General features: G+C 41.1%; 1 protein-coding gene across 1 annotated transcript in view; it reads right to left on the reverse strand.

Annotated features, from left to right (window-relative positions):
- hcn4 (hyperpolarization activated cyclic nucleotide-gated potassium channel 4) overlaps window positions 1-12,835 on the reverse strand; it is a 68,237-nt gene that overhangs the window by 7,676 nt on the left and 47,726 nt on the right. Inside the window, exons 5-6 of the mRNA XM_053421065.1 lie at window positions 6,693-6,839; window positions 6,107-6,347 (exon numbers count right to left, since the gene is read on the reverse strand). Coding sequence (XP_053277040.1) covers window positions 6,107-6,347; window positions 6,693-6,839 — 388 coding nt within the window. The remainder of the gene's footprint in view (window positions 1-6,106; window positions 6,348-6,692; window positions 6,840-12,835) is intronic.

Raw genomic sequence — 12,835 nt, forward strand, 5'->3', positions numbered from 1 at the left:
AGCTGTTTACTTTTTTATCCCATGTTTGCTGAAGCTTGACTCAGAACGAAGAACTAGAGATGCTGTCGCTGATGAGTCCTAGCTACGGCCTCTACAGAGCACTGTAGTTATTTAAGTTTTATCAACATTGACTAAATCACATGAGCAAATGACAAATAATTCAACATACTACCTAGGGCCCTTGAAAACACATACACCAAGTTGAAGCCGGTAAGATGAACCGTCCTCTTGAACTGTCTTTCTACACACAAACAGACATATTGATCTGGAATTAGTTGATAGATGATTCACGCAGAGTCCCTTGCAACAGCTCTCAATTTTACGCAAGATTTTCATTTTAGTTTAATCAAAAGTGAACGTAAAATAAGGGTCCTTAATGTTTATTTCACTCTGTATAACTTTCCAACGATAGCAACATTAACATTATTGGCTGATTTTATGTATACATGTGCAAATACTGGCCTTTGAGTGTATGTGTGTGTGTGTGTGTGTGTGTGTGTGTGTGTGTGTGTGTGTGTGTGTGTGTGTGTGTGCGTGGTTGCCTTTCTCCCTGCTTATGACCGTGCATGGATGTGAATTAATGAGTATGAGCAGGGCTGCCTGGTTTGTGATGAAGTATCTGTGTCCTGCAGCCTGGTCTTGCAAAGCTCACCTGGATTCTGAGTCCTGCTGTCAGCTCCCATCTCCCTCCCTGACACTGCCCACAGCCCACGGAGCGCACACTCTCTAACCTTTTGAAGCATCCGCAGTAGGCTTCCTGATTCCCTGTGACATGTCATGATAACTCCCTCACAGCATTAGCATAGCTACGCAAACACCTTCCGTTTGGCTAGCAAGCACAGGCAGGTAGAGGATATCTGGTGTGTTTCAGCACAGCAGCGCTGTGCGCCCGTCATATCTCATTGTGTCTTTTTTCACCCTCTGAATAGGTAAGAAGTTAGATGTTTATGTTAGTGAGGGAAAAAAAACACAGTAAACCAACATTCACGGATCAGAACATGTAGTACCTGCAAATGCTAATTAAGCTCATTTTAGTTTGAAGTCTTGAATTCAAAACGTATTTTATTTAAAGTTACTGTTGGCATTTTCCATTGTTCTATTTATAACACTTGTACGGTCTCCTGTTCACTTGGCCTTTGTTAATGCTGGTTGCAGTTTTTTTTCTGAAACTGTAAAAGTGACCTGCAGCTATTAAGCCAAAGTGGGTTAAGACCTGCTGCAAGGCTCAGTCCACAGAACCCTGAAGCTGCTGCACAAAGAGCTGCTCACCTGTTTATTAAAAGTTCAGTGAAGCTGGACTCAGAAGACAGAAACCGCAACTAGTTGTTGCTGTTGTCAAGAACGCACCATTGTTGTGAACTTGATATTGTCATGATCTACGTCACTTACATAAATGAGTCCCAGCTGACGCAGCTACAGAGCACGGGACGCCTGTTTGTTATGATTTTAAATGTCCAAATTTCTCAAAATTGAACACTGAGGTTCCCTGGGCCTCTCACAATACACATGACCAAATTGAAGCCGATAAGATAATTGTTCCCAAGTTATGCAAGTCACATACAGACCAACAGAGAGACAGACAGAGGTTTCTGCAAATATTCTAATGGTAGATAATGCTTGTGCACTGCTGGTGTTATGTCCCTTAGGATGGCAATGTAGGGCTGTTGATAATTTCACTACTTTGTAACTTACTGAACTTTCACCAAAAACTGGTCAAAATTGCACAATATACAGTATGTTTCCCAGAAGAAGAAGATTAATGCTCTCACAACTTTATTTGTTTTTTTGGACAGAAACTTATCTGAACTATTGTATATACAGCCATGGGATTTTGATGCAGGCATTCAGGTCCCTCTTTGGATTTTTCTTAGTAACTTATCCCTTCTCTTTACATCTAGTTCCATCAAAAGGATGAACATTTTACTTCCAATCAATTTCCAAGCAACTAGTATGACTATTATTCTATTTGTGAAACACACAGTGAACACAGTAAACATGAAATCTATTACACAACAGCTTGATAATGTTGTTATTATGAGCATGTTGGAATGCATGTTAACATTCAGCTGAACTGACACACGTGAAGCGGACTGAATGATTTACTCATTGAACCGACTCTTTAATTCAAACCTATTGAGTAGAATATGGAAAAATCCAGCAATAGCCCAAAGATATAAATAAAGTAACTTATATATCAGAAAAAAAGCATGAGCCCCAAGCATCTGATCAGTTATACAAAACATGACTCTTCACTCACAACAACAAGCCCAGTATGTCAGTGTTTTGTGTCATATGACATCGCACATCATTTATCATCCTATCCTAACCAACCTGTCATATTGTATAAGACTCCTATATTACCATACCCCCCATTCTGTCACTCAGTCAGCTGCCGCCGTGCCTCCACCTTCAGCTGAAGCTGCTTCAGAATAAGATGTGTTGGGGTGTTAACTTGGTTAAGGACCACAAGGATTACCTGAGCCTTCGCTGCTGCCAGCCTCTCTCACTGACTCACTAGTCAGTGTGGTCATTTGGCAGCTTGACAGACCCGTCATTTTGGGAAAAGAGGTAAAAATAAAGAAGTGATAGAGAGCAGAGAGTGGACGAGTATTAGTTCCCTAACCAAGGACTTAACAAGAGTATGGATTTAAAGAGCAACCATTTGCCGGAGAACCAATCAGAGACGGAGTAAAGCCAAAAAGATGACACAGGAGATTGCTGTGCAGTCAAAACATACTCCGCTGCCACCGCCTCCAACTCTCTGGCTGTGTCTCTATCTTTTCAGGGCGCCTGCTCACAGGGCTGCTACAAGCCACTCACTCAGAGGCAAAGTGAGCCATCTTAGCGGTGCAATCAAAGGCAGCTTTTGATAAGCACCTCTGACTGGCATGCAGGGCCGCCACTAGGTCATCGAGCTCCAACCACAAGAGAGCCACGGTCTGCCACTGGCAACACATCAATTACTGGACTGGATGCAGGATGAACTATAACAACAATAACCTGTTAAGACCTGTTAAGTTGAGAGGGTGGCGGAGATGTAGTTTTTCGATAAGTGTTTCTGAACTGAACTATAAGGAGAGAAGGAGGCAGGAGGATGGAGGGAGGGTGCGTGTTTTCTTTCTGAGCCCAGAGCAGCATCCAGAGAGCGGGCTTGGCAGCGATCCATGTGTCCCTTGGCGTGAGTACTGAAGTCACATCACATTTCCCCTCTCCACTGGACTGCTGTGTGCCCAGCCGACGCTCCCGTCCAGGACACGTCGTGTCCACTTTAGACTTTAGGCTCTCTGGCTCGAGCTAATCCAGCAGCTAACAAACTGGAGTAGACTGCTAAGTATATAATTGCGTAAATAATTCATGTTGTCTATGAATGAATGAGTATACGGTACATGAGTTTGCCGAGATGTTGATGAGCGCATACGCACGCCATTTGCTGTACTGTAAACCAGAGTCTGCTGACGATGAGCGTGCTTGACAAAAATGAACAACTGGACAGCTTCAGCTCCTTGTTCTCATTACACCGTCACAAGTACGCCCCTCACCCATACAAGGACTCAACACTGCAGAGGTCTGCTTTCAGGCACATTAATAAAAACACAGACATTTTAAAAATACTAATTGCTTTCGACCTTCTGCATGCTGATCCTGAAAAGCACACTGAGATCCACATGTGCCACAACCCCCCTTGCTGATCCTGCACCAATTAATTTCATGAATGACTAACTCATGTTTGGTTATAAACTCCCAGTGGCTCCAGGCCTACGTCACTGGCCCCCACCCATACACCCCCAGTGGACTGCCACTGCCAGAGATAATCACAGGATAATGGAGTAAAAAGCCTTGTGCTTATAATGCACAGGAGGGGGAAATAATTACACTTCAAAAGATTACGATTAAAGCAACCAAGCCTTTTTCTGTTCCAAAATCTGTTCTACACTACACGTGTTTACGCATGGAGAAAAAAGGTCAGATGTGGATGCATTCCTGGTTATGTATTGACATGCATTAGGGGTGTGAAAATTGGTGAAAAGTGAAATAAATACACTCAGAAAGATCCGTCCACTAAATGTGGCAGATTTTTTTCACCACAATAAATGAATGTCAAGGAAAATAAATGCTAAATGATAAATGCTCTATTGCGCAATGTTAAGAAGGGGAAAACAAAATCCTGCATCCACCCCCGATCCAGATCCACCAAAATTGTGTTGGTTCATCCCTGACCAAAATTGTATGGGTTCATCCCTGACCTTAACCCAATCCTTCCACCAAGTTCCATGGTCATCTGCTCACGGACAGGGTTGAAAACATAACCTCCATGTTGAAGGTAATGACAAGTTTAGTTACATGAGTAAAGTAATGACTGTTCAACAGGCTGCACCACAATGCAGGGTGGGGTGGGAGTTTGGTTTTCCAGACATTTTTATCGCTGATTTGATTTCAGTTTCAGAATCTCTAAAGTGTAAACTTTGAGCATTTTCATTTCAAAATAGACTTATTGAATTAATGAGTATGAGAAGGGCTTATATAAGTGGCAACATTGGTTGTTGGTGTGGAGCTATGGACGTCAGGTCATGCTCATTGAGGACATTTTAGGGATGTTGAGGTTGAAAGAATTTATGCTGCTGATCAAAATCCAAAGTTTAGCCAAACAGAGCTTTTTAAATTGCTCCGACTGTATGGGAGGCATTTTGTATGCAGACATGTTGGGTTGTGAACTCTCTGTAATCATTATCGCATGGAAGTTGTTAATGTTATTTTTCTTTCAATGTGACATTGTGCAATGGTAGACTACTTAGGCAGTGCTTTTTCACAACTGAATATTCATTTTCACAATCAAATGTGTTTTTTAATTATAATTTGATTAAATAACCAAATTCATTGACAGCCCTGGATGGCCTTGCCACCTAGAGACACACTCCAGTCTCTTTGAGTGGCAGAACATCTAACTGTCACACAAACATGCAGCGCAAACAAGCCTAGGAGCTCACTCCAAACTCCGACTGAATCTTGAGCCCTGCCTCGCTGAGAAGGGACCTTGGAGGGAAAAATTTTGGAGAACGAGGACCTGGAGCGAGATGGGGCCATGTTGTCAAAAATGTTGACTATTTTTAGCATGTGTGGAGATAGATTGGCTGCCATCTTTTCATTATTTCTGTGGAAACCCCCCTCTGACCCCGCTGGAAGAGAAGGACTTGAGCAGGCAAGGCGTAATTAAACTCTCAGGAAGGTCATGTGCTCTTGAATGCTTTGCTACCATTTCTCTTTACTTCACAGTGTCGTCTAAAAGGATACTGGACAGACTCATTTCATTTTGGTGAGTGCAGTATTGCAAAATGTTTCATAAGCTCTGCAGTTGACAAATTCTCTGACCCTGATTAAGAATGTAGCATGAGTTAAATTAGTTTAGACTTAAACATTCTTACAGTATGTAATTTTACAGCTTTCCGACACATTTGAACACACATGTCTTCATTTCTCACTACAGCAAATGCTATGCTCCTAATTTGAATCTGTCCTACATTCACCAGACAGACCACGATGTGAATTAAGGGAAAGGTCCTGCATAAACCATGAAGCTGAATTTTAAGGGAAGTGACAGAGCTCTGCATAACATACAACTTCAAGCTCATGACGATATCAGAGCAAGAATAGAATCATCTGAATGCTGTCGCCTCACAAAGTAAAATGTCAGGCCATATCATTACAGAAGAACTCCAGTATTTTTCAATCTGGGCCCAGTGTTTATAACTGTGGGTCTGTTACGTGTAAGAAATGTCATCAACACCTCCAAACTGTGAATCCTCAGGAGGATCTCCTGCTGGTTTCTCACATGGGCTAACCCAGACATTTTCACCAGTTTTTTATTTGGAGGCTGGCGGGAGAAACTCCCCAGAGAACATTTGTGTTATCACATACAACCCCTCCAGATTATGTAATGAGTTTATCCAGAATTCAATGCATATCTGAAAGCACCTTCACACACCCACATTATAAACATAGGTACTAGGTTAAAAATCTACTAGAATTCCCCTTGCCAGGTGCAAGGTACACAGGAAGATGCGTGTGTCCTTTGAGTTTGTGTATCAGATGCAGAGTTAGCTCGTCTTACCTCCGAAGTAGCAGCCGTCAGACAGCTTGGTCTCTTTAGTGCCTTTGGTGAGGACACCGACAACCCCGTGTTGGATAAAGTACATCTTCTTGCCGATGGTGCCCTCCCTGATGATGTAATCCCTGGGCTGGAACACCTCAAATTTCAGCTTGGTGAGCATGGAGGTGACAAAGTTGGGGTCGGCATTTGCAAATAGAGGCATTGACGCCACCAGCTTTCGACAGTTGAAGTTGATGATTTCCTGTGTGAGCATGCCAAGAAAAAAATATGAAAAAAGCTGTTGGTTAGACCAGCAGAAAAGAGCTGGAGCTTTACAAATGAACTGTCATGTTTTCAGACTAGAAAGATAAGGGAGTGACAACATGGAAATGGATTTTTTTTTTAAGCTTCACTCAGTTTTACTCTTGTTTGGATTTGGCCTCAAACGAAGACCTATTTTTTTTATACTCTGTGCATGTGTTAGGGTAAAATGTCAGTGAATGTGAACTGAACTGAGGGGAATGTCAGGAAGCACGCAGGCTTTTGAATGCATCATGGCCACGTGCACAACAGATACAGACTCAAGACAAGAATAGTCATATCCCACCTCTCTGAGAGGCTCGTTCAGCTCTCCCAGGATGCTCTCCTCGTCGAACATCTTGCCCTGGTAACGGTGCTCGTAGTAGTCGTGGATTCTCTGCCTCATATCTGCCGGTAGTTTATGGAAGGACATGTACTGCTCCACCTGTTTGTACTGGAGGGACACAGAGACACACAGCATCGAGGTTACTAACAGGCCGTGGCGCAGTAGCACAAATACCCGGCCACAGAGAACAGCTGGCACTGAGGTCAGACACACAAGGAAATGGAGATGGGTGAGTGTCTGAAGACCTCTCCACACCTGAAAATCTGAAGGTTCATGACATTGTTTATATTTGATCTGTGATTTTTGGTTTAAAGACTAAACAAAGACTTTTGAATAACCTGCATCCTGTCGTCATCACCTATGTGGGCTACATCTATCTATACTTGACAATGAATGGTTTGTAGATGGGCGAGAACCTGACGTCAGTGTGTTGTCAGTTCAGCTATTGTATTCACTGACCGACACCTCCTAGCATGTTTGTTCTGAGGCGACGGTAAGTTGAAAAAAGTGTAATAAAAAAACATTATGTTATAATGTGAGAGCTGTGTGAATGCATGTATCGACCTGTGTGTGTATGTATTCATACAGCAGGTTTGACATCATAAATGAAACCAAATAATACTTAAATTGACAAATACAACAGGATACAGGAAAGGATACAAAAAATGCATTTCAGGTGCTATACAGGTTTACTGAGAGATTTTCTTTAAAATGTTTACTGAAATCATTCATATTTGCATAATATAATGGAGAAATATAATATCCACGCTGTGTTCACATGAACGTGTCCTGCTGATAACGCCTATTTATATACGCAGGTATAGAGTGGCAATTAATGACAAAGAAAGCCCTGTGGCTCGACAAACAACACACAGCTTATCTTTTACAGTTCAGTGTGCATTTGCATCCTTCAGTCTTCAGGCTGTTTGTTTAAAACAAAAGTATTAAAATGTGTGTCAGATGGCCTTTCACTGATTCTACCGCTCTGAGAGCAGAGACGCAGATGAAAGCAAATGGAGAGCACCTCAAGAATAATAACAGGTAGAATCCTTGACCGCTAGAGTAAGAGAGAAAAAAGGAAAAGAGGAAATTAACCATTCATGGGGCAACGCTTGAGGTGCTCTTAGACTTTGATCACCATTTCTACGCTGCCAGTGGCCTCAACCCTCAGTGACATGGCTGACCTCAGATGTCTCCTTTGTTATCCGACTCAACTAACCTAAACTATAGATCTTGGGGGGGGGAGTCATCAAAAGGTTGATCTTGTGGAAATATAGCACAGTAAATAAGGAGAGCTGCCTCATACGATATCACACTGTTTTCTGTGAGAGCAGGAAGGCTGTCACACTTCCTGTGAATCATGGGATGTGTGTGGAGCTGGACAGAAACACATACCAGAGTTAAAATCCTGTGCTATAAAATATCCAGAGGTGAGGGTTAAGATCACGTCAGTTCGTGTCCCTGCTGGTAATCCCGTTTTTAGTGCATTGTTAGAATCACAACTACAAAATATTTATTATATTTATATTGGATGGGCTGTACTGCAAGAGTATATAATATAAATAACACATGCACATACATGCAATACAACAAATTCAGCAGATAGGGTTAGATTATTATATACTGTATGTCCAACACTGAGAAATGACTCAGGGTTTTATACCTAAAATTTGACTTCAATTCTTAGGAATGTCAAGTGAAGTATTTGACAATTTTAAAGCAGGAATAAGATGTGGAAAGCAGCTTTAAGATATCCACTTGGGTGAGAGTTTCAGTTTTTATCCCCCACAATCCTCTTGGCATAAAAGTGAGCATTTACTGATCTGATGATGAAATAAAAATCCTTCCACAGAGAATAGCTGTTGCTCCTCTATTCCAAGAGACGAAAACTCCAGAAAAACGTATGCGGACGTCCATTGGAGTGTTTAGGTGAAGATGGTGCGCTTGTGTGTGTGATACCAGAGTGAAGATGACAGGTGTAATCCACATATTGCATCTTATCTAATGTCTTTATGTCTCCTGCATTAGACATTCAAGGGGGTTCTGTTTCAAAGGCATGGAATTATCATCTCCCTCAGAATGGTTTTTCTTTTTTTTTAAAGAATCATGAAAGAAAGGAAAGTAATATTGTCATAACATCTAATAGAAACATTTATCCTGAGCTTTACAGCATGTTACAATTTGATTCTCCAAGAATGAAAGAGCATTTGTCAAAGGAACAAATGCAAGATCATTTCTTTTATATTGTGATGAGTACAACTGCACTGCTTACAGTAGATCAGTTTCTCATTGAAGGCATTTCATTTTTGCTAATTACTGATGAGTCTCAGAGGAGGGGCTGATTGGGACGGTGCTCTCCTGATTCTGTGATGAGCTGATAACACCCACTGTTACAGGAAATCATCGTATTGTGGCACAGCCGCCATCAAACCACCACCAGGAAGATCCCTGCTCTCCTGCTCTGCTCGGCTAAATCAAATCAGTCAGCATTAAGGAGGTAATCATTCAAACATCAGCCTCCCTCACTGCTCTCTAACAACCAGGGGGGTCAGGATGCAGGGGGGGAGGCTGCTCAAGATTTAAGAGAAGCCAAGGAAACCCATGCAATTCTATCTTCTTTCTTTCCTTGGGTTCACTATTTTTGCAAGAGCAACCATTTAATAAGGTGCTTAGCATGAGTTAGAACATTAACACATTATACCAACCACCAGCTCTAAAGCTCCGGTCACAGAGCTCTCGCCAGGCAATTAGTCGAGTCTGGCAACCGCCAGGTGCCAGCGAGACTCCGAGGTGACTTTGCCTTACCGAAAAAGTTCTTACATAAATCAAGCAAAACCAGGACTATTTGTTTTTCCACAACAAGATATAATTTGTTTACTAGAACCTCATCCAAGGCCCAACCGTCCCCTTATGAAACCACATTTAAATTCACTGGATCCAGATTTCTATTTGGATCTACACAAAATTGCACACAAATATTAGTCCGCTAAACATGTCCATGAATTATTCTCTGAGAACTAAATTGCTGAAAAAATCTCACTGTTAAAGACTTTTGAAAAATTCAAGGTAGTTTCCCTGACTCATAATGCATCCTTTCACCAATTTTGAGGGAAATCTGTTAAACTGTATTGATATAATCTCCATCACAAAGAAACAAACCAACCAACATACAAACGGACAGGGCTGAAAAAAAATAACTTCCCTTGAGGAAGTCATAAGTGAGGTTGTTGGTAAAAGCTTTTGCTAACGCTGGACACAGCCATACTAGCTGCGTAGCTTGTTGCTAGACTGGAACAACAAGTATCCTAATCATAAAAGCTACCATATAGATATAATATAACCCATCCCAAACCACAACATAGTATGGACTAAATAAATAAGGGCTGCTGATATTATTTTTTCAGATTGAGTAAGGGAACATATAAAAATTATTTTTCCCTTTTACTTGATTCTCGACTTTATTACTTTAAGTTGCCGTAATACTCTGTCATACTTATATAACTCATATACGTGTATATGTGAAATTAAAGTGTTGGATTAAATCTTGGTTTTTACTTTGCAGTAAATTTTGATGCATAAAATGATGAATATTTGTGATATTTCAGTTTTTCATGTGTCGTAAAGCTTAATGCACAAACTGGTGACCTTTCAAGGTTAAACTGCATCTTAAGAACCTTACATTAACTTAGTGTCTTTTAAGTACATTACAGTGGAGAGTTTTACTATTTTGTGTATGTAAGTTAGCCCATTGGCTTTCAGCCCACTGAACTCTGTAGCTTTGTCCACGATATTAAATTAAAAAAATCCTTCCTCTCTCTTCTCAGTTTTCATTCCTCTCTCACGTATCCATTCTCTGGTGTGTTTCCCATTCATACTCTTTTTTTCCTCTCCGTCCCCCTGCTCTTTTATCATGCTTTTTTCTCTCCCAATTCCCTTCTCTTTCATGTAGCTCTCCAAGCAGATGCACATTTTTTTTACAAAATAATAGATGAATAATTCATTCCCCAGCAGAGATGTCAGCCACTTAATTATACTTTCTAAATATTTATTTTTCTCCACTGTTCTCTGTCTCCTTCTCCCGAACTTTGCACCGCATGGTCAAAAGATAGGGCTCATATAATGAGGCTCGCTCAACTGTAAAATATTTGAACTCAAAACTGTAACCATAAAACAGGAACATTTTGAACACTAGCAACAGCCGTCTTCTTATATTCTGCAGTATGTATAATGCTACATTAAGACATTAAGAGGTGGTTTTGTTACAATTATACCAGCCAATAGCCAAGTCCTAGAAATTGCCTTTGCTGTGTGAAATGGAGTCAAGGTTTTTAGCTTTCCTCCAGGGATCAGAATGTCAGTCAGTCTGAACTTTTGGAGAAGCTGCCATGAGATTTGATAGAGGCATCCATTTTCCACACACTGTGAATTGTATTGATCCTAACGTCGTTGCACCAGATAATTTTTTTTTGTAAGGTTCAAATTGTACTTTCTTTTATGACCAGTTCTTAACGAAATGAACAATGTCCGTGTAAATTTGACTTTAGTGTGAATAGTATAGTGTATAGTGTGAGTACAAGCTAAACTAAAATGGAGAACATAGTAAACCAATCAGCATGTTAGCATTGCCATTGTGAGCGTGACGTTCAGCTCAAAGCTCTGCTGTAGCTAATTACAGTCTCTGCTATCAAGGCTGTGGACTCTGTCTTGTGGCATTAACACACTGTACATTTACACATTAACGTTACACTTTTTGTATACATTCTATTACTTCAATGGTCATGTATGGGAATCATACGGGGAAGAAAAGAAAGTTTTTCGTTTACTGTCATTGTACCTTTTCCTTCCAATGCTATAAATAGTATCTATCATTATCAATATTTTAGTGGTGTATTCTTTATGATGCTATCAATAACTAGGCCATGGGTAGATAAGAGAGTTTGAAAGGTTAATTGTCACTATTATAGACTGAATATAAAGATTGACGACATGACAGCTCCCCTAAAATTGTTAGTGGATGGGAGATGGATTAAACTAAAAGGCAAACGAACAAGTCAAATACATCTTTCTCAAAGATGATTCCTGTCATTTAAGGTATCTCTTATCAGACTGATGTATGTTAATTTCATGATTGACAGCTGAGACTGACTAGCGATAGGTCAAGCATGTGTATCCGCGAGACCGAGATAAGGCGGCTCTAAGCCCTGATTCCTTCTGTGCAGACTGGCTTCAAATACACAAGATGACAGCATTCATATCTAGGATTGTTTGGCTTAATGTCTGGAAAGAGGGAGGAGGTGGAGACGAGTCATCCATCTTTATAAACAGTACAGTCCTTGGTAACTCTGGTTGACCCTAGCTTAAGCAAGGGGATTTCCCTTTGTAAGAAGAACACATTTTTATGATACATTAAATAGACATTCATTGACCCTGGCTGCACTTTGGATTTGGTTTTGGTGGTGCATTCATAGAGCGGTATAGAGTCCCTCTGGGGCACGTCAACAGGCCTTAAGTCAGCAGTAAAAGTTGTGTGGCAGACAGAGAGGAAAAGGGAACGTAACAGGGTTTACATTAATGCCATCAGTCAGGTCCCCACTAATGAGAACGGCTGTTACTGTAAGGCAGAATCTGACTTAAGCTTCTCAACTTGTTGACAGCTGTGTCCTTTGGTTGATAGTACAGGGGGAAATCATGACTTAGCTCCCACAAGGCGCTGCCAAGTTGTCGCTATTGTGAAAGAGACCTACTTCTTTTACATCATAGGGGCTTGTGAGGCCTTGATTGTTGCAGGCACCATTAATACATCTCTGTCCCTCTTAGAGAGACAGGGACAACTCTGTCATGTGCAAACACAGTCTCCCTCCGATGACTACTAACTGTATTTACACAGGTCTTGATTGGAGGTTTGAAGTGGGGGAACAAAAGATCTCTAGAGCCTCTTCACCCTCATATAATCAGCCTCGGGCTTCTTATTAACTATTCCCCAAAGAGCTGTGTTTAATTGCTAAGTGTTAATTGGATATTTAAAGGGGAGGGGGTGCAGAGCCCCATCGCCATTTCCTCCTAAAGCCATTAGCGAGTGGCATGCCACAACATGCTGCTTATAT

This window comes from Pleuronectes platessa, chromosome 1, assembly GCF_947347685.1.
Source record: "Pleuronectes platessa chromosome 1, fPlePla1.1, whole genome shotgun sequence".
NCBI classification, from domain to species: Eukaryota; Metazoa; Chordata; class Actinopteri; order Pleuronectiformes; family Pleuronectidae; genus Pleuronectes; species Pleuronectes platessa.